Source organism: Pectinophora gossypiella, chromosome Z, assembly GCF_024362695.1.
Source record: "Pectinophora gossypiella chromosome Z, ilPecGoss1.1, whole genome shotgun sequence".
Lineage (NCBI taxonomy): Eukaryota > Metazoa > Arthropoda > Insecta > Lepidoptera > Gelechiidae > Pectinophora > Pectinophora gossypiella.
The window spans coordinates 3248177-3274722 of record NC_065433.1 but is presented as its reverse complement, the minus strand read 5'-3'; the positions used below and the strand labels follow the sequence as shown (position 1 = coordinate 3274722).

Sequence of the window (26546 nt, the reverse complement as noted above, 5' to 3'; positions counted from 1 at the left end):
TGAGCTAATTCAACTAGGTGCATTAAACAAACTTTTAGTAATCTTTAATCACCAGCGGGCTTAGCAAGTTAAGCGCGCGACTCTTTCTCGCCTTGACATACGTCACCCGTCACTCTCTCACAGTACTGCACAGAAAGAGACAGACGATCTCTGTCGCGGCGAGAAAGAGTCGCGTGCTTATGGTGGCAGTAAATTTTATGCACCCTGCAGGCCTAAAAACTTTATTCACCTTATTCACCTGGGTGCATCAAATTTACTTCAAGTTTATTCTATTCACTGAAGTATTGAACCTTTTTATCAGTATAAATGCAAACTCATAAAGGCGAATACAGCGGTATAGATACCGAGCCGGGATTCAAACTGGTGACACTACAAAGTCACGAGTTCTCCGAAGAGGACTATTTAGGATTATTTCTGTTACTAGACCACTATATAAATAAAACACACAATAACGGGTTCTTACCGCGTTGAAATCGGGGATATGAGACTCCCGATATTTCGACACTGTTGCAAGTGCCATGATCACGGGATGACTGATGAGATTGGAGTAGATCCTTAAATCCGTAGATCATTGAGGCAGATCCATAATTTTATACGGGCAAAATGAATGTTCGGAACCGTCTGAACTCGCACCAAACTCACTACGACAAACCGCACTCACTGTGTCACGTTTTGTCACCACATTAGGCCGTTTTAAGCTTTTTACAACACCTACCACTGGATTCCACATGCTCGATAATTTGAACCCGTCTTCCCCATTGATTTTTTTTTCTTAAAACAATGTATAGATTACATTTTGGTTTTACACGGTCTAGAATTTAAAACAATATTCTTACTTAAATCGACGTCATACATTGTGATACAAGTGGTCGCAGTAACCTTTATTTTGACAAGGTACTCAAGTGCATTCCACTTGAACCGGTTGTGTGTGTAAGTAGCTTTAAGTTACGCAACATTGTAATGTAACCGTCGTTGGTTAAAAAGCTAATTACCCAGAATATGTAGTATGGCATTCGTGTGTAATATTAGTTTTCCGTTCGAGATAAGGAAGGAAAAGAAATATAGTCTTATTTTTACCATAACTTTAAAACTACTAAGCCTTCTCCTTCTTCTTCTATCGTGTGGGTTGTGAGGTGGATTACCAACCTCAGCAACCCTAGTGTCAGGGTTATTATTGAGCCGCTGAAGACCCCTGAGATGGCTCATGTAAGTACATCAGTAACCGGGACCAGCGGCTTAACTTGCCTTCCGAACCTTTACTTTCGGACAATAAGGTGATCAGCCTGTAATGTCCCCGCCGGGATTTGACGCATGTTCAAACCACTGGACCACATAGGCCGTTAAGCCTAAACCGATTTAGCCTATCTACTAAGCCAATTTAGTCGGACCCAGAAAGCCGATAATTCGCCCAATTGTCCAGCTACTACTGATTTTATTCTTCTGAATACTGATTCTGAAGTTGGAAATATTATTATACATGAAACTTAGAATAACACAATAGGTATATAATATTATCAGCAATTGTTATTGTCATTGATTAAAGTATTCAAAAAATATTTTACTGGTGTTCATCACTCGTGGCAATAAATATTGTAAAACCTACCTCCGTGGTCTAGTGGTTACAGAGTTGGGCTCACGATCTGGAGGTCCGGGATCGATTCCCGATAGGGACATTGGCGAAATCATTTTGTGAGACTGTCCTTTGTTTATTGCGGACATTGCTTGAATCACCTAATTATCCTAAAAAGTAAGATGATTCCGTGCTTCGGTAAAACACCTCCACCAAACCGTAGTGGAGCAGTGCGGTGGAGTATGCTCCATAACTCGTCCGGTTGATTGGTGGGAAGCCTGTGCCCAGTAGTGGGACGTAAGAATATAGGGATTTTATGTTTACGAGTATGTCTACACTGTCTACACGCGTAAAATATATATTTGTTATCCTTTCGTGTTAATTGGTTTGGTTTTTCCCCGACTTGAAATGAGATATGAATGCATGGGATTAACTGTCTCAGAACTGATATTAGGCAGCAAAATTACTCAATTATATAATAAAAAAAAGAACGTCTAGGGCCCTGTGCCGAGGTTTTTCTCGTAGCTTCTTTTCCCCGGCTATATAGGTTGTGAGAAGCTGCAGTAGTTTTAGACGGATGAGACGTTCGTTATGTAAAAATTGACGATTCAAAGTGTAACTATGTTACCTACTGAATAAAGATATTTTTGAATTTGAACTTGCTGTGTCCTGTTGTTGCATCTCTTTTATTAACAATCTTAATGCCAAGTTGTAAAATGTGAACAATTTGTAAATGTACAGTCATGAGCAATATAATGTACCCACTTTAGGACTCTGTCGCACTAACATATTTGACATTTGGTGACACTTACAGTACAATTTGTCAAAAAAGTTAATGTGACATGGTACCACAGTGTATACATACTAATGCTCGTGACCGTACGTCCCACAGCTATAAGTACTAAGAAACAAAATGAACTTCCCACGCCTGTACATTAAATTCTCGCTTAAAACACACGAAAAACGAATTCAATTCATTGTTTCTCGAGGTAGCAGTCACACGTAAGTTGTTGAACTTACTGTTACAGCCGTCAAAGTGGATAATGGCCCCGATTCTTGCAGACACCTCTTATTTTTATTTTAAGTTATATCCGTCATTTTCATATCCTCCGAAAAGGAAAGGGACGGATGATTCCGCTTGATGATTTATCTGCCTGCCTATTTGTCCGGCCAAGTAGTTAATGCCATTTGCGGCAAATCTACAATAAGTCACGTCAAAAAAGGTGGTAAAAGTCCGAATTGCTTTCCAATTTCAATTTTATTTTTTTAATACCTTAATACCGTAGTATTGCCACTGTTTAATTAGTTTATAAGTAAATAGATTGGGAAGGCAGTGCCTCCCAAGACACAGGTTCGCCTAGTTTGGGAGATAGGGTTTCAATGCATAATGTAAAACCTTATTTTTATAAATGTTATTAATTTTATTATTATAAACGTTATTATTATTATTAATTATCGTTCATATCTGACATATCCAGGAGGCACGAGTCGCAGCAGTAGGCAGGCAGGCGTGTTTTTTTTTATTATAATACATAATACACATGTTATATACGCCTAGGAATGGCATACAAACAGCCTATACTACGTCCCACTGCTGGGCACAGGCCTCCCCTCAATCAACCGGAGGGGGTATGGAGCATACTCCACCACGCTGCTCCACTGCGGGTTGGTGGAGGTGTTTTTACGGCTAATATCCGGGACCAACGGCTCAACGTGCCCTCCGAAGCACGGAATCATATTACTTTTTCGGACAATCAGGTGATTCAAGCCTGAAAAGTCCTTACCAAATAAAGGACAGTCTCACAAAGTGATTTCGACAATGTCCCCATCGGGAATCGAACCCGGACCTCCAGATCGTGAGCCTAACGCTCTAACCACTAGACCACGGAGGCTGTATACATATGCCATACGTATATAACATGTAATATTAAACAGTTTAGCAGGTTGAAAGGCTTATATATATTATAAGACCTATGTGGGTTGTTCTTCTTTTTTATCGACAATGATCTGTCCTTCGTTCTGCTTCTGATAAGTTATGTTTTAGAATTTTATTTCATGTTTTGATTGTCCACAAATATAGTTATCTTATTATACTCAAAATACAAGCAAAATACTAATCGGTTCCTCAATTAGTTATTAACGTAGCTTGATCGTTTTTCACAAAATTATGTGACAGAGTGGTAAATTGAAATGCTGTCTCCGATGAAAAGGGCCACTCTGTCACAATATTTTTTGGAATGCGCCTGCAAAGAAAAGTATGTTACCAAGATAAAGAGAACCACTAAATAGTCCTCTACAGACACATCTTTATATGATGTTTTAAAATATTTATTGCCGTTATAATTTTAAAGATGTTAAATCCGATAAATCGAGAAAATGTCTTTTTATTGTCGATAAAAAAGAAGAACGACCCATATATAAACTTCATGGCATTCAAATTTATACAATAACATTCAAAACATCAAAATCGAGTAGCTGCTGATGAGCAAAACTTATACACACCAATTTGTCTACTATATAGCCGACAATCATTACGACATAAACTTAAAGCTTAAGGCAGGCGTGGTTAAAAAAGTTGTGGACCTGTGGAGAGTACGCTTGTCCGGGATAAGCCGTGTAATAGGTGGAGAAACGGGCACAAATCCTGGGAGGCAAATACGGGTTCTCACGACTATATCGCAATCCGGGTAGTCAGAGGTACATCCACCACAAGATGAGGTAGAACGCCCAGTGAGGCGTGGGTACTTACCTAAGTACTACTGGGCTTTCTGTTAGACCAGCAACGCCGTTATACTACACCAACACATCATATTTAATACAAATAGGCACCTATTTTAAGTGCTCGAGGAGCTCGGTGACGCAGCGGTTAATGCGCTCGGTCTGCGATTGTTGAAGTTAAGCAACTTTCGCAAAGGCCGGTCATAGGATGGGTAACCACAAAAAAAAGTTTTCATCTTGAGCTCCTCCGTGCTTTGGAAGGCACGTTAAGCCGTTGATAGCCATCAATCCGCACTGGGCCCGCGTGATGGTTTAAGGCCCGATCTCCCTATCCATCCATAGGGAAGGCCCGTGCCCCAGCAGTGGGGACGTTAATGGGCTGATGATGGTGATTTTAAGTAAACTAATTTATTGGCAAGTATGACACTTTGCAAAGTAAAAAAAAAAATACTCGAAATCAAGCATTTACTAGTTATGGACAAGGATTACGGATGAGACGTTCAACGTTATGACATTAAAAAAAAAAAATTCGAAGTGTAACATTTTTATATTTTTGAATTTGAGTTATTATTCTCGATACACGAGGCCAAGATAAGGCATTCAATACGTTAAAACATAATCAATCCTACTTGATATTTGCACGTGACTTCATGTATCTACCTAATGTGGGTGGTTGATGTTTTTAAATTGGTCATCGATCATTGGTATTATACTTAGTTAGTTGTGTAATATTATACCTCTAGGTAAGTATCTATACAGGGTGTTAGTGACATCTTACTGAATACTGAGGGGGATGATTCTGCTTAAGATTCTGAGTTAATGAAACTAATTTACTTATTAAGAGTTTTGCGACGGAAAATTCCACTTAGTATTAACTCTTCTTCTCCTATCGTGTGGTGAGGTGTCAGGGTTACTATTGAGCCGCCAAAGGCCCCTGGCATGGCTCATGTAACGACTACTAACTAACATCAGTAAGTAGTTACTGGGACCAACGGCTTAACGTGCCTTCCGAAGCACGGATCATCTTTCTTTGGGATAATCAGGTGATCAGCAGTATTAACACAGAATCACGGTTTGAATCCCACTCAGTTTTCGCGACGGTGTCACTAACACTCAACGCCTAACTGTAGTAGGTACGGGGTGTAAGTGATGTCGTAACGAATACTGAGGGGGACGATTCAGCTCAAGATCCTGAGTGGAATTTTTCATCGCGCCCTGTACATTAGTCTGCTTTGACGTAGGATCCGACATTGGAGTTTCATTACCAAGGACTAACTATTCAAGCACGACAGTATCAAGAGTGTTGTCTCGATCTATTCAACCTTTTAGCTGTATTATTGTCATAGAACGCTCCGTTAGTTTTGTATTTATCACCAATTTACTTTATAACCTTAGAATTGTTTTTGTTAAAATGTCATTGATATGAAGTTTAATGTTTGTTGTTTGGTAGCGGAAGAGTTTTTAGAATGCATCTTTGTTGTGAATGAAACTGTTTATGCAATCTCAGTTTAAGTAGGTATATCATTTTAAGTATTGTAGAAATAGGCTAGTTTCCAACTAGTCAATTCAGATACTTTTTACTAAACGTCAAAACATGAAATGACTATGGAATTTGTATGAAAAAGCACACTGTGGCGTCATAGATAAAATTACGTTTTTCTTGATTAAAATTCATAAATAATTGTTGAATATAAAAATCAAAAAGATTTTTGTTTTTTTAGTAATCAGAACTTCATAATTTATTTTGAACCTGGTACACGACCCAATTATGGTTATATGCTTATTGCAGTTTGGTATGAATAAAATACCTGGGGGAGGCCTATGCCCAATAGTGGGCGTCGTACGGCTGATGATGATGAATAAAATACAGATAGCGATAGTGCGACCAACAAATCTTAAATAACGAGAAAGTTTTTTAATTTATTTATTCATTTATTTCTTGACGTGACTTATTGTAGATTTCCGCAAATAGTATTAACTACTTGGCCGGATAAATGGGGAGCGCCGAGGGAAATTTAAGACAGGCCTGAGGGTGCCCATGCAGTTGGGCGCGAACCTCGACTCAGGGCGTCTGAGAGGATAATATTTGAATGAAGTAATCGACCGTAGTTAACCTAGTGGGTCGATAGACATAAGCGCTGAATGAGGGAAATCGTCGGCCACGCCAGCGGGGTTGGCATCGGAGATCTGAAGTGTTTGTTGTCGCGAGCTGATTGGCCTCTATAGCTAGAGTAATTGGGTCGTCAGGAACGTATATCCCTGCCAAAAGTACTGAACTGATTTTCATAAAACTTCAGACTAATATAGCTTATACTTACACTGGAGTAACACGTAGGTAAGCTATAATTTTTAACAATATTTAAACAGACGACGTCGCGGGCGTTCGCTAGTAGTAAGTATCATAAACGCCTAACTTTGTCAGGATGTTTGTAACTCTTTCAGACAAAAACTACTGAGTAGACTTTGATAATAATACATCAAGTAGATAGAAATAAATATAAAATACTTAGTACGTAGTTATTTAAAAGTATATTAAAGTAAAGTATATTGTATATAGTGATTACTTTGTTAATATAAAGTGTGATTGCAGGTGGTTCCATGGCATGATGTCGACGAAGGAGGCGGAGCACCTGATGATGGCTAAGGGCAAGAACGGTTCGTTCCTGGTGCGGGAGTCGCAGGCGCGGCCCGGCGAGCTCGTGCTTTCAGTGCGCGTGCGCGGACGCGTCTCTCACGTCATGATCCGCAGACAGGTTAGATGTAAATTTGTTTTATTATTAAATTTAAAGCCGAATCCAAGCGAAAATTCGAATTTAGAATAATAATTCGACAAGGATCTTGTGGTACTTCGATAACTTCGACAGAGGGCGCTGGTGTGTACCATCGCCATACATTATCTGTTTCAATACAATTAACTACTTATAAAGATAGACGCAAGTCTAATAAATCCGTGAGTTATTTGGAGAAAGCGTCACTTATACTGTGTTTCGGGTTCGAATCCTGGCTCGGGTTCAAACTAAATTCGACTTTTCAATTGATATCACGTAAGTTCCATGTTTTGTACCCTGGTATATGGGATTAAAAAATACCTAGCTGCCGAGGAGTTAGGACGTCTAATAATAATGTGTAGGGTTAATCTCAAGAAGCACTCTTATTCTATTCTGTAATTTTAATTTCAAAATTAACGGTCAATTCATATAATTATTCAATTCATACATTTTTTATTTACCTATTTTTTTATTTCGTCTAATTTTTAATTCGCATAAAAGTAAGTCTGCACCGTTGTTTACGAAACAATTTTCGATGAGTGTAATATAAATTGAAAATATTTAAAGTTTTTATGACAAAAGAGAACCCCTGATGATAGCTGACTGGTAGTTTATTTACTGACTTACAAATATCATGTACTTACAATTGATTGTATGTTATGCAGCTAGGTACCTACATACACCTAAATTTCCACGCGGTTTTTACAAATTAGAGATGTCCTTAGAAAAGGTTTAATACGATGTACTCTAAACCGGCGTGCGTGTATGAAGCGATTGATGAATGTGGAGGAAGCAAGAGAAGTGTGTCAGGATGGAAGCAAATGGAATTGTATAGTCTCTGCTTACCCCGGTGGGAAATAGGCGTGAGTTTATGTATGTATGTTTTTGCACTTGTGATCTGCATTTTTCTAAGAAAACTATATATTTATGTAGTTATTATTATCATTATTATATATTATCAGTAAAAAAACCCCAAGCTAGCCTATTTTTCTAGAGAATTATTAATAATTTCTTGTTTACGCTCAGAAGGTTTGAAATATGCATAGTAACATTGTTTCTTTGTAGTGTAGGTAATTGATATAATTGTCAATGTGACTGACAGGATCAATTGACATAATCGCAAGAGTAAATTGATTGAAGACAATGGGGTTATTACAAGTACCATAACACTAGTTGAAGGGAACGGGTCTTTTTAAGACCTATCTCTTCTATCGTGTGGGTTGTGAGGCGGAGTACCTCATCAACCCTGGTGTCAGGGTTACTATTGATCCGCCAAAGGCCCCTGACATGGCTCATGTATCGACTACTTACATCAGTAAGTAGTAACCAGGACCAACGGGTTTACGTGGCTTGCGAAGCACGGATCAGCTTACTTTCGGATAATCAGGTGATCAGCCTGTAATGTTCTAACCAAACTAGGGATCCCAAAATGATTTTTGTGATATGTCCCCACTGGGAATCGAACCCAGGACCTCGGGATCGTGAGCCCAAGGCTCAACCACTGGACCACGGAGGTTTTAAGACGTATAGAATGTGGGTACCCGCTCCAACAGATTGAGGGGAGGTCTGTACCCGATAGTGAAACATATCGTGACTGACAAACTGCCGTACTTACTTATCTGAATTTTTTTGCCAAAATATGTGTTTTATTGACAATAACAAAAGGTTCAAATCACACGTCAGTGACGATATAACATAAGTATAGTTACCTCACATCTCATACTTGACTCATAGGTACAAGTTACTATGGAACTCCCCGATGTAACTTGTGAAAACCCCTTACAAACCAGTTTAACCGATTGAGTACTAAGTGGTGTCTAATAGATAGGTAGGTAAACAATTTTATCATTATGAAATGTGTGCTATTTATTTTTCAATTCATTTACTGGCATAATGTTTCTGGGGGGTTAAAATGGCCACATCGAAGCAATTCATCTAAGAAAGCAATATTGCTATTTGACATTTGTTTGCATTGCACTTGCGTTTATTGCGCAAATGTCAAATTGCAATATTGCTTTCTTAGATGAATTGTTTCGATGTGGCCATTTTAACCCCCCTGATTATAAATGACTAGCTTTTGCCCGCGACTTCGTCCGCGTGGCGTGTTATATAAGAGAGAGATCTTTGTGTGTGTGGGAGTGCATACTTATGCAGTTTAGATTTTTTCATAAGTACATTTTTTTTTCCCAATAACTCCCATTTTTCAAAATACAGCCAAAAATAAACTTTATATTTACTAAGGTATGCATGCGTGCTAGATTGAATCAATTGATTGAATTGTTTTTTTTTTAATTGATTGTTCATTGAGTTTTAATTTTAATACACACTTCCTCTCTTCCCTTCAACGTTGCTGTGCCCTATAGGGTCCATGTTTTAGTTCCTATGCCTATGTAACACCCTATTGTACTACATGGAATGCAATAAATAATTTAATTGAATTGAATTGAAAATATCTATCTTACGCGGTTTCGATTTTTTCATACAAATGTTTTTTTCCCACTAACTCCCGTTTCCGTGGGAATTTTGCAATATCCTGTTGCAACTAAGCTTTAAGTTAACTAAGGTACCTGCATGCCAAATTTCAAGCGTCTAACTTAAGCGGTTTAGATTTTTCATACAAAAAGATTTTCCCGCTAATTTCCGTTGCCGTGGGAATTCCGGGAATTCCTTTCTTAGTGCACCTCTACGGTACCTAAGCTATGTCCCTTCCAAATTTCAAATGCCTACGTTTAGCCGTTCAGGCTATGCGTTGATATATGTCAGTCACTGAGTCAGTCAGTTTCTCCTTTTATTTAGATTTGATTTTTTCATACAAATGTTTTTTCCCGCTAACTACCGTTCCCGTGGGAATTTTGTAATATCCTGTTGCAACTAAGCTTTAAGTTTACTAAAGTACCTGCATGCCAAATTTCAAACGTCTAACTTGAGTGGTTTAGATTTTTCATACAAAAGGATTTTCCCGTTAATTCGCGTTCCCGTGGGAATTTGGGAATTCCTTTCTTAGTGCACCTCCACGGTACTTAAGGTACTTGCATGCCAAATTTCAATTGTCTAACTTGAGTGGTTTAGATTTTTCATACAAAAGGATTTTCCCGCTAACTACCGTTCCCGTGGGAATTTTGTAATATCCTGTTGCAACTAAGCTTTAAGTTTACTAAAGTACCTGCATGCCAAATTTCAAACGTCTAACTTGAGTGGTTTAGATTTTTCATACAAAAGGATTTTCCCGTTAATTCGCGTTCCCGTGGGAATTTCGGGAATTCCTTTCTTAGTGCACCTCCACGGTACCTAAGGTACCTGCATGACAAATTTCAAAGGTCTAACTTGAGTGGTTTAGATTTTTCATACAAAAGGATTTTCCCGCTAGTTCCCGTTCTCGTGGGAATTTCGGGAATTCCTTTCTTAGTGCACCTCTACGGTACTTCAGGTACCTGCATGCCAAATTTCAATTGTCTAACTTGAGTGGTTTAGATTTTTCATACAAAAGGATTTTCCCGCTAATTCCCGTTCCCGTGGGAATTTCGGGAATTCCTTTCTTAGTACACCTCTACGGTATCTAAGGTACCTGCATGCCAAATTTCAAACGTCTAACTTGAGTGGTTTAGATTTTTCATACAAAAGGATTTTCCCGCTAATTCCCGTTCCCGTAGGATTTTCGGGAATTCCTTTCTTAGTATACCTCTACGGTATCTAAGGTACCTGCATGCCAAATTTCAAACGTCTAACTTGAGTGGTTTAGATTTTTCATACAAAAGAATTTCCCTTCACTACTCTGCTCCTATTGATTGTAGCGTGATGAAAAGTATACTATAACCTGTCCAGGAGTGTGAAGAATAATTGTACCAAGTTTCATTAAAATCCGTCCAGTAGGTTTTGTTTCTATAAGGAACATACAGACAGACAGACAGACAGACAGACAGACAAAAATTTTACTGATTGCATTTTTGGCATCAGTATCGACCACTTATCACCCCCTGATAGTTATTTTGAAAAAATATTTAATGTACAGAATTGACCTCTCTACAGATTTATTATAAGTATAGATGTGGTGTAAGTAATTAGATTTTATCTGTATGTAATGTAACAGTCAGTTGAATAAAGAAACTTATACAAATCAGATCAATTAATTGGCGTAATGTGATTCTAGAAAGAGTTTTAATGTTAATAGATAGCTAGCTATAGCTATGTGTAAGTTCCTGTAGGAATGAGATATAACTGTTTAATAAAGACAGTTGCATCAAAATTTTATCATAAATTCCCTAAATTATGGCGCCTACCTACCCTCTAAGTTAGAAAAGTGATCAAATACTAACTTGAGGTCACTCAGTTTAAAAAAAAACATCGAAATCATTCCAGTAGCTATGGCGTCATGCGCTTCTTGACACGATCACGAAATCTAGATTTCCGCGGGAATGAGGTATTTTCCCGCCATAAAAAGTAGCCTGTGTCCGTGCCTAAGATCCTATCTTTAAATTAACCAAGTCTTATAAAATTCCGTTCAGACGTTAAGGCGTGAATGAGGCAAACTTTTAAAACAAACAATTAAAAATCACTAACCTAGTTTTCTGTCTACTGCCTACGCCTTAAGTACGATAGCATAAATATTAATAGGCCATATCCTTTTCTAGATTACTATCTATCAGCTAACTAAATTTCATCAAAATCCGTTGAGTCGTTTAGGCATGATAGACAAAACTCCCAGCAAAAACCATAAAAAAATAACTAACTCAATTCAGTTTTCTGCCTACTTCCTACCCCCTAAGTACGATGACGTGATCAATTTGATCGTACAACCGTTTTTAGATAACCAACTATTACCTTACTAAATTTCATTAAAATCCGTTCAGCCGTTTAGACGTGAAAGAGCAAAAGTCCCAACAAAAACGACTACAAATCACTAAATCAATTTAGTTATCTGCCAACTGCCTACCCCCTAAGAACGATGGCGTGATTATTTATAGCCTATGACCATTTCTAGGTTATCATCTATCACCATACCAAATTTCATCAAAATCCGTTGAGCCGTTTAGGCGTGAAAGAGTAACAGACAGACAGACAGACAGACAGACAGACAGAGTTACTTTCGCATTTATAATATTAGTATGGATTGATTATGATAAAACGCAGTAACAAAATTACCAAACTGTTCGTACAGTATTATTTTTGGCCGAGGACCCCAGAAATTACGGAAAGATACCAAATGACCGCTAATTGGGGTCCGTAAAACTCATGAGTCACCCCAACAACGTACCAGGACCATCCGTTGGGTTTCCCCATAATTGCCATACATGCCATGGTTAACTTTCTTTTCCTTGTTTTTGCTTATGGTAGGTTTGGTGCAAGTCGTTAACTACTTGGCCGGGCAAATGGGGAGCACTAAAGGCTCGCACGCGGTGTAAAATTTATGATAACTTGAATGGTTTACGTAAGGGGAGGAGCTCGGTGGCGCAGCGGTTAACGCGCTCGGTCTGCGATTGTTGAAGTTAAGCAACTTTGACCACAAAAAAAAGTTTTCATCTCTAGCTCCTCCTTGCTTCGGAAGGCACGTTAAGCCGTTGGTCCTGGCTGCATTAGCAGTCGTTAATAACCATCAATCCGCACCCTGGTATATATTAACTTTTCCTATACATTGCGTTCATCTGTCATTATTGTACGAATACACATGTATAGTATTTTGTATTGACAATACAAAAGGTGCAAATCAGACATCAGTATATAACAACAATGCAATCGGATTAAATTAGCAAAAACTGTCTTTGTACCTACTTGCGCCTAATAAGGCCTATAAGTACTGAAGCAATGCTAAGTCCGCGCGGAATGAAGACCAAGCCATCTATGGGACGGTTATTTATTATGTTTTTCTTAGACAATCGTCAGTAACGAACAAAAAAGTTTTCAAAACGGACCACTTAATCATGACAGCGCCCGCAATATGTTTTGCCATGTGAATACCGTCCCACGCTAGGTGAATTCATTTAAGACGTATTATAAAATGTAACAGCCTATATACGTCCCACTACTGGGCACAGGCCTTATTGAGAAACAGCCAAGTTTCGCAGCATGGCTCATATTATGTGGGATGGAGTCTTCTGCCTCGTGGTGATGTTAATAACTTGGTGCGACGCAGATTATCAACATAATTGTGCTGATTCGAGAACAACCATCTAAGTTTGTTTTAAGTTAAACCTGTCATTTTCTTAACTGCCGAAAAGGAAAGGGACGGGTAATCTACAGGCATAAAATTTTTGGAACACACGTCAAATTTAAAAAAAAAGCCCTCCCATAGTTTTATGTTGGCCAACAACCCGACAAAATTAAGTTGACAGCACACGTCAAACAGTTGCATTTCAACAAGATGCTTGTTTAATTTCGGGTTATTCATTTCATTCATTTTAAAATTAACAGTTGTCTGTCAGTCTTTCGACGCTTTCCTTTTCAAATTAATAATTAAAATGACAGCTTAAAATAAAAATAAATAACTTAAAATAAAATTAGAAGATGTCTGCGGGAATCATCGGGGTCAATATTTACTTACAAGTTGAAAGAATGAGAACAAAATTAAGTCGTCTTATGGACGTATTCATGTGAGATAAAACTACGTAAGCTTACTATTGTATCCCAAACGGGGTAGTCAGTCACAACCATCACAAGATGAACTAAGTATCCACGCCTCACCGAGCTTTCTGTTAGACCGACGCGTGTTACATAAAAGTATTATGTATTAGATAAATTCACTAAATGGCAAATATTGTATTGGGCTGGTGTACCCTTCGCGGGTTCGAAGGACAGACAGGCAGTCACTTCAAAACCCCGGACCTGTCAAATCTTCAGGTTGGGTAAGCGGACCCTGTGAAAAACGGGATAACGATAGGGACATGATGATGGTGAATAGGTGGTATTATCATAAGACAAATGACACATTGGTAGCAATGACGTCATCAAGTGTTTGTACATTATAAATAGGTAGCTTAAAGTTAGACCACAGTTTTCAGAATCAATAACTTAGGTTTAATGTGATGCGAAACTAAGTATAATTAAATCACAGTCCGGCATTAACCTACGTGGGTGTAACCGTTCAACGTACACAATATTGGCACAAAGGAGTCAAGTGACATACGGTCCTAAAGATTAGAAAGCTAAAATTCTTATTATAATTTGGGCGACCTCTTTGCCCAACTGGGCACCCTCAGGCCTGTTGTCTTAAACGTTGTACCGGGTGAGAACCTCCAGCGCTAACCATTTGTCCGGCCAAGTAGTTAATGCCATCTGCGGCAAATCTACAATAAGTCACGTCAAAAAAAAAAGGGCGACCTCTTTGACTTTGATAATGGTGACGTCATTTGTTGCTTCGAGTCGCGCGGTAAATACAAGGACATGGTATATATGTGTAGTAGGCTGAGCTGTAGGCCATCTACGGGATCCACAGGTGGCGGATAGTGCAACGGTCATCAGATATGATGGTTAGCTGCGAATATAAAAATAAGCAGTCCCCGACCAAACAGCGGCAGGATTAGCAGAACGTAGTAGGTAACTCACTGGGACGGGCTAACCTATAAAATGCTGCTTAGGTTCTAGGACGATCTTGTGATGTAGCGAGTAGGCGCCGCTACTTCAAAAGCGCACCCCTGATGCCGGGCAGCAGCGGTATCAATACTGGTTGGAGGCCGAGGAAATGGATTCTGGTAGGGCTCTACCTAGAACACCACCGATTGAGAAATTGGTCGGTGTACTGTGGAACGGAAGGCGATTGGGGCAACCACCGTTCTACACGCCCTATCTATGGAGTAATGAAAATGGAGGCGATTACTCCACCGACAAGAGCGCAGCTCTTAAATGAAGAGAGAGAGAGAGAGCTTTGTATGAGACGCGTAAAACGTTACGCGGTGCTCAACTCCATTAAAATAAGGCTTTATTACAAATAAGGCCTTACTACCTTTACCATCGAAGATTCAAGATCTTACTATAGTGCAGTATGCTCGAAACCTTCTTCATCTCAATTCATTCTAAGTAAGTCATTAGAAACTAGCACAGATTGTAACAATAAGCAATTAGAAAACCCGAAAAGGAATAATATTTTTATGATTCTGAAGCCAAGCTCCCAGAATTCCCCCCCTCAGCACGACGTCTCCTGAGTTACCGCTTCTATCCATAACCACGTAGTTAGAACTTCACATAGACAAATACAGGGTGTTAGTGACATCGTAACGAAAACTTTGAGGAATGAATCAGATCATGATTCTCAGTTGATATCAATTGGAATGTTCCGTCGCAAAAGTATGGAACTGAAATTAATTAAAGAAAAGACTAACATTTTCATGAATTTTGCGACAGGAAATTCCACTTGATATCAACTCAGAATCATGGTCTGAACCATCCCCCTCAATATTCGTTACGTTGTCACTAACACCCATACCTACTTGTATGGCTACCTGTATGTACTTGTACGGAGTGTAAGTGACATCGTAACGAATACTGAGAGGAATGATTCAGCTCATTATTCTGAGTTAATATCAAGTGGAATTATCCATTGCAAAGGTATAGAATTGAAAATAATTAAAATAAACTAAAGCAAAATCATGAATTTTGCGACGAAAAATTCCACTTGATATTAACTCAGAATCATGGTCTGAATCATCCCCTTGACTATTCGTTACGATGTCACTAACACCCGGTATACGCATTTTTTTTGCATTGTTACTACATAATAATAATATGGGTCAAATGAATAACCTCAAAAATAATAATTATATAATATTATTGTCTCTCTTGTCACGTAGGTTAGCTGGAAGAAATCTCTTTGTTTAGAGATAAGCTTGCCTGTACTATCTGTTTTCTTTGTATGTTTCTTGTGTCTGTTTTATTGTGTACAAATAAATAAATAAATAAACTTCCTTTTTTGAACTCAGTTAAAACAGTTTTTTTATATTATTTTCTTTGATTCGCCTCGGATTGCATTTACTACTTGGCCGAACGGAAAAACTTTAGATATCCGAGTAGAATAATGTAGGTACATAAGTAATTTCATCATCACGTGCGATTGAAGGACAGATAATGAATCACTAACTCTAAATTGTTGTGTTTACATCCATACTAATATTATAAATGCGAAAGTAACTCTGTCTGTCTGTCTGTCTGTCTGTCTGTCTGTCTGTTACTCTTTCACGCCTAAACGGCTCAACGGATTTTGATGAAATTTGGTATGGTGATAGATGATAACCTAGAAATGGTCATAGGCTATAAATAATCACGCCATCGTTCTTAGGGGGTAGGCAGTTGGCAGATAACTAAATTGATTTAGTGATTTGTAGTCGTTTTTGTTGGGACTTTTGCTCTTTCACGTCTAAACGGCTGAACGGATTTTAATGAAATTTAGTAAGGTAATAGTTGGTTATCTAAAAACGGTTGTACGATCAAATTGATCACGTCATCGTACTTAGGGGGTAGGAAGTAGGCAGAAAACTGAATTGAGTTAGTTATTTTTTTATGGTTTTTGCTGGGAGTTTTGTCTATCATGCCTAAACGACTCAACGGATTTTGATGAAATTTAGTTAGCTGATAGATAGTAATCTAGAAAAGGATATGGCCTATTAATATTTATGCTATCGTACTTAAGGCGTAGGCAGTAGACAGAAAACTAGGTTAGTGATTTTTAATTGTTTGTTTTAAAAGTTTGCCTCATTCACGCCTTAACGTCTGAACGGAATTTTATAAGACTTGGTTAATTTAAAGATAGGATCTTAGGCACGGACACAGGCTACTTTTTATGGCGGGAAAATACCTCATTCCCGCGGAAATCTAGATTTCGTGATCGTGTCAAGAAGCGCATGACGCCATAGCTACTGGAATGATTTCGATGTTTTTTTTTAAACTGAGTGACCTCAAGTTAGTATTTGATCACTTTTCTAACTTAGAGGGTAGGTAGGCGCCATAATTTAGGGAATTTATGATAAAATTTTGATGCAACTGTCTTTATTAAACAGTTATATCTCATTCCTACAGGAACTTACACATAGCTATAGCTAGCTATCTATTAACATTAAAACTCTTTCTAGAATCACATTACGCCAATTAATTGATCTGATTTGTATAAGTTTCTTTATTCAACTGACTGTTACATTACATACAGATAAAATCTAATTACTTACACCACATCTATACTTATAATAAATCTGTAGAGAGGTCAATTCTGTACATTAAATATTTTTTCAAAATAACTATCAGGGGGTGATAAGTGGTCGATACTGATGCCAAAAATGCAATCAGTAAAATTTTTGTCTGTCTGTCTGTCTGTCTGTCTGTCTGTCTGTCTGTCTGTATGTTCCTTATAGAAACAAAACCTACTGGACGGATTTTAATGAAACTTGGTACAATTATTCTTCACACTCCTGGACAGGTTATAGTATACTTTTCATCACGCTACAATCAATAGGAGCAGAGTAGTGAAGGGAAATTCTTTTGTATGAAAAATCTAAACCACTCAAGTTAGACGTTTGAAATTTGGCATGCAGGTACCTTAGATACCGTAGAGGTATACTAAGAAAGGAATTCCCGAAAATCCTACGGGAACGGGAATTAGCGGGAAAATCCTTTTGTATGAAAAATCTAAACCACTCAAGTTAGACGTTTGAAATTTGGCATGCAGGTACCTTAGATACCGTAGAGGTGTACTAAGAAAGGAATTCCCGAAATTCCCACGGGAACGGGAATTAGCGGGAAAATCCTTTTGTATGAAAAATCTAAACCACTCAAGTTAGACAATTGAAATTTGGCATGCAGGTACCTGAAGTACCGTAGAGGTGCACTAAGAAAGGAATTCCCGAAATTCCCACGAGAACGGGAACTAGCGGGAAAATCCTTTTGTATGAAAAATCTAAACCACTCAAGTTAGACCTTTGAAATTTGTCATGCAGGTACCTTAGGTACCGTGGAGGTGCACTAAGAAAGGAATTCCCGAAATTCCCACGGGAACGCGAATTAACGGGAAAATCCTTTTGTATGAAAAATCTAAACCACTCAAGTTAGACGTTTGAAATTTGGCATGCAGGTACTTTAGTAAACTTAAAGCTTAGTTGCAACAGGATATTACAAAATTCCCACGGGAACGGTAGTTAGCGGGAAAATCCTTTTGTATGAAAAATCTAAACCACTCAAGTTAGACAATTGAAATTTGGCATGCAAGTACCTTAAGTACCGTGGAGGTGCACTAAGAAAGGAATTCCCAAATTCCCACGGGAACGCGAATTAACGGGAAAATCCTTTTGTATGAAAAATCTAAACCACTCAAGTTAGACGTTTGAAATTTGGCATGCAGGTACTTTAGTAAACTTAAAGCTTAGTTGCAACAGGATATTACAAAATTCCCACGGGAACGGTAGTTAGCGGGAAAAAACATTTGTATGAAAAAATCAAATCTAAATAAAAGGAGAAACTGACTGACTCAGTGACTGACATATATCAACGCATAGCCTGAACGGCTAAACGTAGGCATTTGAAATTTGGAAGGGACATAGCTTAGGTACCGTAGAGGTGCACTAAGAAAGGAATTCCCGGAATTCCCACGGCAACGGAAATTAGCGGGAAAATCTTTTTGTATGAAAAATCTAAACCGCTTAAGTTAGACGCTTGAAATTTGGCATGCAGGTACCTTAGTTAACTTAAAGCTTAGTTGCAACAGGATATTGCAAAATTCCCACGGAAACGGGAGTTAGTGGGAAAAAAACATTTGTATGAAAAAATCGAAACCGCGTAAGATAGATATTTTCAATTCAATTCAATTAAATTATTTATTGCATTCCATGTAGTACAATAGGGTGTTACATAGGCATAGGAACTAAAACATGGACCCTATAGGGCACAGCAACGTTGAAGGGAAGAGAGGAAGTGTGTATTAAAATTAAAACTCAATGAACAATCAATTAAAAAAAAAACAATTCAATCAATTGATTCAATCTAGCACGCATGCATACCTTAGTAAATATAAAGTTTATTTTTGGCTGTATTTTGAAAAATGGGAGTTATTGGGAAAAAAAAATGTACTTATGAAAAAATCTAAACTGCATAAGTATGCACTCCCACACACACAAAGATCTCTCTCTTATATAACACGCCACGCGGACGAAGTCGCGGGCAAAAGCTAGTCTGCTTATAAAAATATGGCGACATTTGTATACGTTAATATTTTTAATGGTATGCAGTTTACTTGATTCTAGCGTCTTCATCACGCGATGCGTTATATAATATAAGAGGTACTTAAAAATAATAGACTATTAGTTACACCGTAATGAAAACTTTGAGAATGATTCAAACCATGATTCTGAGTTGATATCAAGTGGACTTTTCTGTCGAAAAATTCTTAAAAAATTCATCATAATTAAAACACATCATACTGGGTTATTAACGGGTTTAAATCAGGGATATGAGACTCCCGATATTTATCTATCGATATTATATCATGGCACTTACGACAGTGTTGAAATGTCGGGGGTCTCATATCCCTGATTTAACGCGGTAAGAACCCGGTATTATGTGTTTAATGTTTGTGTTTTGTTTCAATTCTTTTCAGTCCCATACTATAATTATGATCACAAGAGTCATAACAGTTAAACGCCCATTTCTCGCAAACCAATGAGACGGCTCGATATAATGCACGCATGCGCATAGAATAAACAATAATAGTGGGATATCCAAATGTTTATTTACCTAAAGTCGACTGTTCTAACAAGATGTTTCTAAACTTTTATTGTCCTAATGAAAATTGTCCTAAAACTCAATAAGCCTAATTTTGGTAGTAAAGATGTAAATCGATCCTTGTGGACTGTGTGTCGCTAATTCTCGACTCTGTTTACTTATGTTAATGTTCACACACGTCGCTATACAGTGAAGCAGTGTAGAGAACTGCGCATTTTGTATAGTTCTATCTCGATTGCCGGTCCATTCCACGTGATTTTTGACTTTAAGAAGACCCGTCAAGTAAGTTATTTGTTTACCTTTTATGAGAAAATAGACATATTTTAATAAAGTTGTAAAATTTGATGTTGTAATTAAGTACAAAACAGACTTTATTTTTTCTTTTTTTTATAGAGGGTTTTTTCTATACAGAATATGCCACCCTCATAGTTCTTACAATATTATAGGTTTAACCTACGTTTCTCTGCCACCTTAAATAACTTATAAAGTGCCTTAGCGTCGTCCGAAGTAGGGGAGGCCAAGACACTATTACATATACCAACCTCGCAGTTGTAATTGATTAACATAAAAAAATTGTATCTCTCAGCCTCATTCCGAACACACTCCATTATTACATGATAAGCATCTTCTATGGTATTACACTCGCTACAGTTAGGAGATGCTACCTTCTTCATAAGGAAAGCGAAAGAGTTAACAAATAAGACTTAAAATTGAATTTCTGCTAATATTAGTTACACATGCGAATTGGTTACTTTGAGAATTTCTCCCGTAACCTTTTTAAATCTGTTTCTTCTCTAATCTGTTATTCGATCCCATCGCAACACAGGGTATAAAGAGATTAGAAGAAGAATATTTCAATCAGTATCTAACTGATTTCATGATTGTTTTTATCAACCATTCGTTTGCCGGCAGTATTAAGTTTATCTCGCTAAAATACTGGTGTTTGTTATACCTATACCTATTATGTAACGGTTTGGTATATAATCAAAAGATTGCCCCAAAATGGGACCTCTAGACAAGACTGTATGATATCGTTTTTACACGTGTTTATGGCAAACCAAAGATCGTTTAGATGCGTTTTTGGAAATGTCGTGACACGTGAGTGACCCCGTGCCTATTTAAAAGTGGTCGGTAGTGTTGCCACGCGATAGTTCAGTACCTATCGATGAACAGAATATAAATTAAAAAACTAAAATCCGACTACGGAAACAGCCTGTGCCCAGAGATCATTTTTTGAGCACTGGACAAAGGCTCATATATTGCCGAAACTCTCTAATTTATAAATTATTAAGTTAACATTAGCTATTAAGTTTTCTTTCATACTAACCCCTATGCATGTTTTAATGTCTCAAATACCACACCGCGCTCTAAAATGTGTGGAACATATTTGAATTTGGAAACATCGCGTTCTAATAAGTGTGAAACAAAAAAATGTCTGAAATTCTTGCTGTTTACGTGATAGCTTAGACTTTGCTTACCTCATCATACGACTACAGCTATCACACTTTTCAGAAAGCGGTTTTTCCGTTACGGGTTTTAGTTTTTAAACTTGTTTTTTTTAGCTGAGCGGTATCGATTGTAAAACTGTCGATTTTTTGTCAGCACTAGTAATCGGTCCGAATCACGGCGCGCGGTGCCGGATGCCGTGGCAAGGCCGCAGCCTCCGGTGAGGTCGTCTACCCCTCCACCCCCCTCCCATCTCCCCCCACCTCCCAAGTGCACTGCTGACACACTTTCTGATATCGATTCTCCTATTAATTTTAAACAGCAATTAAAACGCATTCCTGATGTCACACAATCTATTTTGGCTTTAATTAACATATTTATAAGCGTTATTTTTTGTGCTTAATATACTCATGAGGCGAGGTAGCTCAGTTGGAAAATCGGTTGACTCTTACTGTGAAGTCACAGGTATGAATCCCAGCAATGGTCTAAACCAATAATTTTCGAATTCGTTTTAGAATCCATATTTAGATGACCGCCTTGGATGTGTGCCTGTATGATAAACTTATATAATAATTTGATGAAGAAATTATCACGTGCTCAGCGGTGAAGTTTTAAACATTTGCCCCTTCGCGGGTTGGAAGGTCAGATAGGCAGACGCTTCGTTGTAAACACTGTCATATGAGATGATAATGATACTAAATGTAGTATGCTAATGCCTTGTTAGGTTATGTATGTAATTGGATACTTAACAGATTTCGGATAAGTATTAAAAAAAATATAAACGCTTATTTTATACTTATTATTTTTTTGTTTTCTCGATAAAGCTTTATAAAATAGAAAAAAAAACATATTTTTCTTCATTCATTTCAAATTTCGCGCGAAAACGGCTTGTCACGTGACATTTTGCCCATATCAATAAGCAAAGAAACTGTCAAACAGTATGACTTGAAAATTGACAGATAGTTTTTTTGTTTATTTTGTGAAATGTGACGTCACACGAAGCTCAATCATGGCCGCCCGTGTTTCGGGTCTTGTAATACACAGATAAAAAATAGCATCCTTATTTAGTGAAAATAAAATATTTAAAAATTATCTTAATTAAAAAAGCTATTGGATAATTATCGTTGAATGATAAACTGACATATTTCATATTTTCTTACATCTGTGAAGTACCCAATTCACCTTATAAGTATTGAAACGGCATACCTAATAGCATTCACAAGCAGAGTCGTATCGACCAACAGGATACCTACTTACGCATTTGCAATAAAATCTTACAATGGTATTATAATTATTTTCTACGTCATTTCGCAAAGTGTGGCTGAAGAGAAGAAAAGACATTTTCAAAACTCTACAAATTACATCGTATTAGCAGCGCTCAGCAGTTCCGCACAGAAAATCGCAGTAGGTTGACAATAATTTTATATCCTAAAATTCAATAAAGACAGAAATGTAATAAAAAATAAAACACATAATAACGAGTTCTTACCGCGTTTGAAGCAGGGATATGAGACTCCCGATATTTCGACACTGTTGCAAGTGCCATGATCACGGGATGACGGTCATACCCGTTATTTTGTGTTTTAATTACGATAATAACCGCGTAAACTTAAAACAATGCAATAAAAAGTTAAATTTTTAGCTCACTTTCAGATTAAATCATATTTATTACATATGTTTATAATAATGTACTTACGTGGTCATTGAAGCTCTGCCCATGGTACACCCAGGATGTCAAAGGCGTAGAAGAATCCATCAAGAAAGTTTAGCACAGCAGCTGCAGTGAATGTTGGTAGAACTGATGATCTCCAGTTGTTTTCTAAGAAAGAAATACATAACAATATTAATCAGTTTTATTTTTGCCGCGTATGGCATTAACTACTTGGCCGGACAAATGGGGAGCGCTGAGGGCTCTCACCCAGTGCTTTAAGACAACAGGCCTGAGGGTGCCCAGATGGGCGCGAACCTCGGTTCAGGGCGTCGTCTGAGAGGACAAATATTTGAAAGAATAAATCGACTCTAGTGGGTCGTTAGCGATAGGAGTTGAATGAGGGAACATGTCGACCACGCCGGCGGGGTCGGAATCGGGATCGTATATTACGTCCTTCGTGCGGTGATAGTTTTCAGTCGCCTTTAAGCGGGATGTATTCGGAAGCCGCAACTACCACGGGTTTTTGGGTTGTGCGGTGCAGAATATTTTCATTTGTTTTTGAGTAATACGTAATGGTTGAGAGCCCTATGCTCATCGTAGTAGTTAAAAACACTCACAGTAAAGGGCGACCATCCATACTGTACTGCGCACGACAATTTTCACAGATGAGGAGACGATGTTCAAAGAACTAAGGGTGATGATCACCATAGTACGAAGCGTGATCACCTTCACAGCTCTATAGGCGGTAATCCTTACAGTACAAGATGCTTCTACTACAGCGTGGATTGGCATTCTTGATACTTGACTAGACTAGACTTGAGCCTATAAAAAAGAGAAAAGAATGTGAGCTAAAAATATACTTACTCATTTATTTATGCTTTGAAATTATCTACAAAATTAAACGTACTGAAAAGCTGAAAACTGCATAAACTATTGGAATATATCTATAAAGGCATCTCATTAGGACGCCATGTCGGCGCAACTGCATACATTTTGTTGGTACCATGATATCCTAGTGAGATATGGCCCTTATGCATAAAACAATAAAATAAAATAATATTTACTTGTATGTATAGATTATATAGAGGTGTTCTCTACTGCTGAGTAAACTAATGTGCTTAAATCTTCTTATCCAGTAATATTATATAATTTATAATTATCGTACTTATACTCGTAGTGGTTGTGGAAATTGCGGCCAACTGTAGAAAAAAAGTTAAATTAGAATTCAGTAACAATAACTTAATCTAAATGGGTAATGTCTGGATATAGTGCTTGCAAAGTAAAGTAGGTATTCATTGATCTACCACTACCGTAAATACAGCGCTTGATACAAAAATGCGGTGAAAATTTGGCGCTTGGTACACATATACATTCTAAAAATCGTGTCAAATTAAGAAAGTACGCTTCGTAACGCGGTCGGGTTATATTGCGACTCCGGATTGACCGAGAGTACTTGTTTTAATATATTTTAAACTAAAATAATAATTTTGATGGGTTTTACTGAGAAAATTGAAATGTTTATACTGTGATAACATGCACAATGCCATTACTTATTAGTAATGACATTGTGCTGTTCCATCCTTCATCTTTCGCTTTGAGTTTTTACCATGCACTTTCCCGTGTTGCCAGTTCGGAGCTTAATCGCGCAGTGAGGTAAAGTACTGTCATCGTCGCTATATTAACAGTAACTTTGCGTCCCACTTTTTGAGCGCTGATGTTTAACCTACGGTAGTAGTAAATCAATGTAGGTATTCTGTATCGAAACTGTGACCCAATTGCAATTGAATCCCGTTTAATTTTGCTGCTAGCTTCACTCACAGTCACTTGTAGTTCTATCTGGGATAGGTTCATTAGGCTAGGATAAGGTCTTAAGGTAAACTAGTTTAGTCTTAAGGTAGTCTAGTTTAGAGTATATTATAAAATTCTCATAAATCTTTATACATAGTAAACTATTTTTAACGGTAAAGAACAATAAATAAAATAAAAAAAAAATATAAAATAAATTTTGAATCGATAATTTAGGTAGTTATTTTAAATAGAATAATTATTAAATAAATAAAAAAGTGTACTTACTTCTCATTAAAAAATATCGAAGTTTCGATTTTTTGTTCAACAAATCTAGAGTATTTATTTTATAGACAAAATTTATGTTATTACAATATTAAATTAATAATTATTTTTTGTACCGTATTTAACATTCAATCATGTATCGGTTGGTTAAAAATAGTTAACTATGTGTAAAGATATTATAAAATAATGTTATGGGATTAAAAATAGTTTAAGTAGGTTCTAGTACTGATACCAGTACGAACCATCTAAGTTTATTTTAAGTTATACCTATCATATGAATAACCCGGGCGAATAAAATAGGCATCGCGCTCATATGCAACCCATTTGACGTGTTCTGTCAAATTGATCCTGTCGGGTTATTGGCCAATATAAAAATTTGGGAGGGTTTTTTTTTAAATTTCACCCTATTTTTATAGACGTGTGTTGCATAAATTATAAGCGTGTCGATTGTTCGTCCTTTTCTTTTTTCTCGGATAAGAAAATGAAAGGCATAAGTTAAAATAAAATTTTGGAAACAGCACCACGATGTTTAAAGTGCCCGATTCCAAAAAAGTGACTACGATTGTTCTTATTGGTTTAATAAGGCCCTATAGGAAGAGGTAAGGGGTATTAAGGATCAACAATACCAGCATTTTAGCCTCTCAGACTAACCCTGAGCCGAGATTCGCGCCCAACTGGGCACCCTCAGGCCTGTTGACTTAATTTTTATAGCCTTCAGTGCTCCTCATTTGTCCGGCCAATAAAAGCTACAAAAAGTCACGTCAAAAATAAATGAGTAGTAGGTACTAGGAATGCAATCCCGACTCGAGATCGCAAATTTGAGATCCCGCGGGATTGGAAATATCAATCCCGCCATATCCCGAAATTTTCTTGTCAAGTTAATAAAAAAATGTAAACTTGGATGGCTGACAACGACGAAAACTGCTTGTTTGTGATAGTGAGGTTAATTAAAACCAAATATATTTTGAAAAAAAATGAAAAAAAAAAAATAAGCAAATTCCTTTATTCTTGAACATTACTAACTAAATAATTAAGTTTTCTTTGGAAACAAGCATAATCAACAAAAAGTATAACTCAAGGAGAATACTGAAGGGGGTGATGCAGCTGATTATTCTGAAATAATGTCAAGTGGAATTTTCCATTGCAAAAGTATAGAATTGAAAATAATTTAAAAAATATATAAGTATATAAAAAAACATGAATTTTGCGAATCGGAAAATTCCACTTGATATTTACTCAGAATCGTGGTCTGAATCATCCCCCTTAGTATTCGTTACGATGCCACTAACACCTTGTATGTCGTTCTCAGTCTGTGCGTCATCTCGCGAGGGCTGGAGTATTGGACATGATCCTACTGACTCACTGTGCTCTATTGCTCACTATAGCCTGATTAGGTATTAATTTTTAAACCAATTAGATCTACTTCATATAGTGGGTTGTGAAGTGGATTACCAACCTCATCAACCCTGGCGTCAGCGTTATAATTGAACCGCCAAATACACCTGACATGGCTCATGTAACGACTACTTACATGAATAAGTAGTAACAGGGACCAACAACTTAACATGCTTTCCGAAACACGGATCATCTTACTTTCTGATAATTAGTTGATCAGCATATAATGTCCACTAACCAC

The 26546-nt window shown here is 37.4% G+C and overlaps 1 protein-coding gene across 2 annotated transcripts in view; it reads left to right on the top strand.

Moving 5' to 3' along the window:
* Positions 1-26546, top strand: part of LOC126380098 (tyrosine-protein phosphatase corkscrew-like) — a 76593-nt gene that overhangs the window by 14932 nt on the left and 35115 nt on the right. For both annotated transcript variants that reach the window (XM_050029323.1, XM_050029322.1), the window contains exon 2: positions 6879-7041. In XM_050029323.1, the coding sequence (XP_049885280.1) occupies positions 6879-7041 (163 nt within the window). The remainder of the gene's footprint in view (positions 1-6878; positions 7042-26546) is intronic.